Genomic DNA, 7222 nt, shown 5'->3' with positions numbered 1-7222 from the left:
TCTTCTCCTTCATAACGGAATTCTCCTTCGATCTTGTCTTCTTCTCCTTCATAACGTACTTCTCCTTCGATCCCATTATCTATCCCTTCCGAACAGACTTCTTAGATAATTCATCGGTACTCACCATGATTGGCGGCGACCAGGCGATCGGTGGTCGTAGACTGACGTTGTCTCCATCTGTTATCACAATTGCCTGTTCCTGGGGGGTGTCCCCGACCGTGATGTCGTCCGTCCATCGGTGTTGCTTGTCTTTCCAATGTTGTCTCCACTAGATCTAGGATCGGGGTGCTGGTTCCCGTCGGGCGTTCTCTCGCCGTGGTTCTACATCTTTCTCCTTGATGGAAAATCTTGAACTACCCCTCCTTCTAGCGCCAATTTGTTAACCTACCAGTTTTCTCCGTTAACAAATCCCTCAAAATCATGACCACCACTCCGGACTCTAACATGCATGTCAAATTTCTTTGAACAAAAAATGATGGTTTGGACCTGGGATTCTTCCACTGGTGTGAAAATGACAAGGGGCTTAGGAGTTTTCGCGGTCATGAACCGAAGATTGTTGATAGAAACCTGCAAAATGGGTGCATAGGAGGAGTTTTTAGGGGTGTAGATGAGTTCAGACATTGAGGTGGAGTTACTAGAATGGCTTATAAGGCATTGCATGAAGGCTTTTGGATATTCATCATTTGAAGCTGAAGCTGCCCATGCAAATGTTGCAAACAGAAAAATAAAAACACTACTACAAAGCAGTGAATAAGTCATCTTTTGTAAATTATAAGTCTTGAGATATGTTGCAGAGAAGAAGATCGTAGTTTGTACTTATAGTGCCTAAAAAATAGGATAAGTTTGATAGATTAGTATCGCTGAAATTGCCATGAAAGTTTAATAAATTGTAATGATATATGCCTTTATTTGTTATTTTTAGGATATGGAATTACATGGCCGGCTGAATGTGAGTGTGAAAAAAGTAATATGTGAAAAATATGTGAATATTATTTGAGCTAAATAACCTTTGCATATTGAATCATACCCAATAATTCTGGATACGTTGAGAAATTGTCATACACACCTTAAATCGAAAATGTACCAAAATAAATCATAAGCCAATGTAAAACTTTCCCGGAATACAAATCACAAGCAAAAGGTAATTGTAAAATTTTAGTTTTAGAGAATTGCTCCGAATACAAAACTTTTACTTAATTTTAATTTAAGAGAAGTGTTTGATGTTTGGATATGTTAGCTTTTTTACTTTATTTTACGTATTTTGACACTACATTTAAATATCTTATTTTTAAACTCTACACTTAAATATATTGCTTTAAAATTATTTTTTGAATAAAAATATGATACTAATATTTTATTAACAAAAAGAAAATTTTAAAAATAATAATTTTAATAATGCAGTCAAAACTCCTACCAGTACGTATAGAGAAGTCAAGAGTCCAAACTGAGAGAATATTTATAAATGAATAGTAATTTTTAATTTATGAATTTGAATAATTTTTTTGGTTTTACAAATTATTATTTATAAAATTATTAATATAATAATAAAATATTAATTATCTTCTAAATAATTTTATACCTTTTTGAAATAAAATTTAAAAATAAAAATAAATCGTTAGAATAAGTAAATATTTTTAGTTTCTCATATTCTTTTTTACAAAAAAGAACTTAAATAAGTTGATTGATGCTTAGATTTCTTGGACACCCTCGCTTGACTAGCCAGCCTAAAGGTGCTACGCTGCTTTACTAAGGATGAAGAACATATATTTAATGGAAACACCAAGCAGGTAAATTATGTGTAAATTTCATGTGTTTTTCTTGGTATTACAATAAACTCATTTAGTTCTACATTTGTCTCCTCCGCAGAAAGCAACAAAATAAAGCTCCTCCGCGCTTAAATAAATTCCGTTTAAGGTGTTGGGATCTTGCAAGACCAGTGTAAGGTAATTATGGGTAAGGTACTTGAAAATTTGTGTTCAGTTTTTATCAGATTTAATATGGAGTTTCCTAGATATGTGCATTCTAAATAGGATCTTTCTAGGGCACACATTATACACTAAATTTGAGGAGTTTAGTGGATTTTGATTGGTGGACTCGGTGTAAATGCAGGGGGCCAGGGGGCCATCCTTATTTATGATTAGATGACCAATAAGAATGCACCAAACTCATAAAATTTAGTGCTTATTCCATAGAAAAACCGTTCTAAATATATATATATATATGCTATGAAGTATATATATGCTATGTTTTAAATTATTTTCATCAAAAAAAATTTTATTTTCTGAAATATTTATATTATATATATATATTTATTTATTTTTATCATTAAATAAGATTAATTCAAATCAAAATACCAACAGAAAAACTAGCTGTATAAAACACTGACATGTAAACGGGTAAACTCTTAGTAGTAAGTGAATACTGTATATTAAGACCATTTTTTATTTGGCTACAACGGAAAAATATTAAGTACTAATCTAGGCCCGACCGTGACATAACTGCATAAGTGGATCCCCAGAACACACAAACGCCACTCATGAAATTCTATATCAAGTTCCTCTTCTTACCCCATCCGATAGCAATGAGGTATAAAGCCAAGCAACCTCCTACCGTACCAGAAACTGTTTCCCAGAATTGTTTGGGTTGGCCGTCGTAGAGCTCGATGTGAATGTTCATGCCAAACAAACCCACAACCACAATTCCGGCATTCAGTATCATGTTTCCCGTACTTAGCATTACTCCCATTTGTAGAAGCTGATTCTGCTTGTCATCCAGCATTATGTTGATAAAGTCCTCAGTGTCGTCTACATATTCGTTCATCTAAAACAAAAACAAAGAGAAGTTGTAAAAATCTTGGGAGTCACAGAGTTCAGAAAGTAAGTCAAAAAGAGAGAAGGAAAGTGAAATCTGAATAACTATTCCAATGGTAAGGTGGGTAGATATTCGCTAAGAATATTGATTGATTAGCATACGTCATACATATCATGTCACTCGAGATTACCCACCCGCATGTATCAATCTACCACATACCTCCTTATTTTACTTGTATAAAGTATATATATGCTATATCACTATTGAGTTGCAAATGTAATTCGAGATACCCAGCCTCGTCCACCAAGAAATATGATTGGCAGGACTAATAAGAACCATAGCTGATATATAACAGCTTTGCAAGAGCTGAACAGTTGGTCGAAATTGGAAGACTATGAACAGATAAACAATTTGTAAGTGCTTGTACAATCTTGTAAAAGAGTTAAGAGTTGGAAAAATTACATTAGCTAGCTTTTGGGAGATACCATCTATCTGTGCAAAATAGGCTTCTAGAAGACTCTCAAGTTCCTCAATATTTGGTTTAAAAACAGTAGAAATATCAGAGTTGTTTTCCGAGTGTTCAGCTTCAGATTCTTCATATCTGCAACAGTGAATACATAGTTACTCATTGCTTTATAAAAGGTCCTCAATACTAGTTGTATGAGACAGATATGATTAAATTTCAACTAGCTCAATGCCAATTCCAAGTCATGACCATCACTCAGTAGCACTGGTAATCACCTTTGATCGTCTACTTGAACTTCTTCAATGCCTGATTCCTCTCTTAATGATGCCTGTTCCCTTGAGCTTTCAACAAGCTTTTCAGTCAAGTACATTTCAGCCATATCGTTGTCATCATCTAAAAGGTGTTCAAGTTCATCCCTCACCTGAAATAAACAGGCTATTAACTTCTATAATACATTCAACTGACTCTCTTATAAGCTTAAAAACTGCCACAACAGCAAAAATTGTTTTAAGAATCAAATTTATAACTAAAAAAACATATATGGTGATGAACACTTTACAGACATGATTTCTGAGGATCATAAATTTCAAATTCATAAAGAATGAGTAGTCATATAAAAAGCAGGGAAAAGAATAATGTATTACTTGAACACCATAATGCATCTGCATAATCAACGAAACCTATTCATTGTCCATTTATAATCCTACACCAGAAACTTCTGTTGGTCTATATTAAAGTCTAAACATTTTGGTTGTCCTAACGACGACAGACATGAATTTAATTTATTTTTTTAACTTTGTTTTGGCTGATTGAAGCATTTAAAAAAAGTTTCGATTTTATATGTACATATACCATATGTATATCTATTCTGAGTACGGAAAGTAGTGATATTTTAATAGCTTAAAGTTGTAGAACAATTATATAATATATAGCTAAACATAAACCTCTTAATGAACTGAATACATTTCTGGACATAAATCATAATAACCTAAGCAAAAGCTTGTTTTGAGATTCAAACTCCATTTATCTGATTTCTATAGCAAATTGTCATTTACCTTCTGCACACGACCACTTATAGCAACTAGTCGACTCTTTATTTGTCTCACGCGCTCAAGATTTAGCGTGCTTATTTGCGAAGTCAATTCATCAAGTGCTGGATATGCTTCATCCTCCAGTGTTTGGGTCTGGCACAAATACAAATAGATCATATTGCTAATGATAAGCTGGTAACAAATTTAATCTGGTACGTGAAAGAATAAAAGAGAAGTCACTTTCAAGTCCGGCTCAATATTGAAGAAAAACCTAAAATCTGGATCCAAGTATTATGAAAAAGGGCCACCCACCCCCCCTCCTTTTTCTAGGTTACTAGAGGACAAAGGTCCGAGCCTGCATGAGAGTGAGTACTTAAATCTGAGTAACAGACTTTTACCCTCTCCCGATCCAAAAAAAGGGAACACAGAATATCAGATTCAGAAATTGCAAGTTATGCTGATAATTAGCCAAAGTAACGCGCTACGACTGAACAAAAGTTTATGTAAACATTTCCTGCTAGATTTTGATTTCAATTAGTTTTCTGACACAGTCATGCCACGTCAAACAACCATGGGGCATCCAGTAAGATCTTAGAACTATATCATGGTCTGTTCCAACTCCCAACTAATGACCAACCAAAATGACACAGAGAAAGAACAACTAACCAAAAAACTTCATACCTCTGACTCAAGACACCTGCAAGCAGACTCAAGACAAACCTCAAGTGCTTTGAACTCAAAAGGTAATATCTTTGGACCACCACCTACTGGTGACAGAACTGTTGCATTAGGATCATCCCTTCTGAAATTTGAAGCAAGAGCAGCATGATTTTTATCCTGCAAATCACCTTCAACTCGCTGCAGTATTGCATACAAACAAGATACATAAAAATTGAATATAATTCTGTACTCTAGATTTTTTACACCGTACTGCATTGACCGTACAAAAATGTCAATAATTCACTAATATACATGTCAACCAATAATATTTAACATCAATACATACATTTCTCTATAGTAATATACATATTATATACTTATATATAATAAGCGTAATAATAAGCGTAAGGGAGATAATTTGGTTGCATGGTCGTCTTATTACCATAAGCTTATCATCTGTTCGATCGTATACTGAACAAATAAGCACCGTTAGATTAGAATAAAATTATGTTCTATACTTCTACGCTATAAGGCAACTGATATCTACTTGCATATTTATGATTCATCTTCTTAGTCCAAAACAAATTTTACCTTTCACATGTTTATGATTTTTTTTTAATCTAAAATAAATATTTCCTATCAGTTTTTATTGTAGAAGCATATAAATCACACCGTCACAAATTTATTTTTATCTAATATATTTTCTTAAACAACATACTAAATAAAAATAATAATATGCACAATATTAAAATTAATAAGCCGAATATATGTGAGGAACAAACATAAAAACCTTTTCTTAATCCAAAACAAATTTTACCTTTTGCTTGCATGTTTATGATTCCTTTTCTTAATTCAAAACAAATTATGTTTACCAATTTTAATTCTAGAATCATATAATTTTTTTTAAAAAAAAATAAATCACAAGTATCATAATTCTAATATAAAATACATTTATAAATATAATCTAATAGAAGTTGACATCACATATACCTGCTACACAAATACATATCAACAAAAAAATTAAAGAGAAAAACATGAAATTATCATAATAGAAGTTGATATTCCATACAAAATTCTCCCATACAAATACAAATTAACCAAAAATATTATACATAGCAGAATCTTCAACATCTGGGACAACACTAAAATTTTTCAAATATAAAACTGGCCAAGATCTTGAATATAAATCACTCTACATAGGCTCACTAATTTCTCTTCTCATCTTTGTAAAAATCATTTTGTAAAATTTTGTTAATATCAAATATGAATATATTAGAGGAATAAAGATCAGCATACGATTTCATGAAAAATATTTTACGAGATACATAAAAAAATAACAAAGAGCTGATCATAATAAATGATGTTGTGAACGATATAACAATGCTACTTAACAAACAAGAAGACAAAGGTCAAAATTAAGACGTGATCAAAAAGACCAGACAAGAGGTTACACTGCACAAAGTTCTGCCTTAAAAAAATAATATAATTACATATTTAATTTAAAATTATGATTTATTATTAATAAACGATATTTTTCAATCATTTTAAATATATTAACAATAAAATTTTATAAACAATTAAAAAGGTCCCGTACATTGCACGGGCTATAAGCTAGTACATAACAAAGAGATCCACATTTGTTTATGCATACATGCAACCTAAGGAAGTAGATGACAGAAATCTGATTTTATTCTATCAAAAGTTGTTTTCTAAATGTTAATCATTAAACATATAGAATTGTTTATAGCTTCCTAAAAATGCTCATAGAATTGTCATACCCAGAACTTCATTTGTAATAGTTGTCATTTGGCAATCACACTTCATAAATAAAAAGCTTGATTTATCTTAATATCAAAATTCTCTACAAATGGTAGACTAAATAAACTATGAATTGGGGAAATAAATTTAAGACATGTAAAATTTTTTAACTGAACTTTGTAAATCTAGTTAGTTTAATTTGCACACTTTTTAGGACCTTGAAGCTTTAAGTGGGTACAATACAGTGCCTATAGGCCAAACTGTTTAAAAGGAGATGTATTGGTGACTTCACTAAGAATAAGAACCTTCACAATTCACTACTACTATGCAGTGCTATGAGCGAAGGCACAAAGACAGTTACATATATGCTTATACAGGTGGACTTATTTACACGTGATACACATGACACAGCCAGACAAAAAAAGAAAAAGAAAAAGCAACTCCATCAATTTCAAATCAGACTAAAAGTTCAATCTCCCAAGCCAAATCATCTATA

At 32.1% G+C, this 7222-nt stretch overlaps 1 protein-coding gene across 2 annotated transcripts in view; it reads right to left on the bottom strand.

Annotated features, from left to right (window-relative positions):
- Nucleotides 1–2389: 2389 nt before the first annotated feature.
- LOC108224975 (magnesium transporter MRS2-F-like) overlaps nucleotides 2390–7222 on the bottom strand; it is a 5678-nt gene continuing 845 nt past the window's right edge. The window contains exons 2-6 of one of the 2 annotated variants that reach the window (XM_017399753.2): nucleotides 4990–5145; nucleotides 4333–4461; nucleotides 3553–3698; nucleotides 3274–3412; nucleotides 2390–2820 (exon numbers count right to left, since the gene is read on the bottom strand). In XM_017399753.2, the coding sequence (XP_017255242.1) occupies nucleotides 2545–2820; nucleotides 3274–3412; nucleotides 3553–3698; nucleotides 4333–4461; nucleotides 4990–5145 (846 nt within the window). In that variant the 3' untranslated portion in view covers nucleotides 2390–2544. Of the gene's footprint in view, nucleotides 2821–3273; nucleotides 3413–3552; nucleotides 3699–4332; nucleotides 4462–4989; nucleotides 5167–7222 lie in introns of both variants that reach the window. The other variant, XM_017399751.2, reaches the window with a different exon arrangement.

This window comes from Daucus carota, chromosome 6 (genome assembly GCF_001625215.2).
Source record: "Daucus carota subsp. sativus chromosome 6, DH1 v3.0, whole genome shotgun sequence".
Classification (NCBI taxonomy): Eukaryota; Viridiplantae; Streptophyta; class Magnoliopsida; order Apiales; family Apiaceae; genus Daucus; species Daucus carota.
Note: the sequence above shows the minus strand (reverse complement) of the source record. Positions and strands in the feature narration are given on the sequence as shown.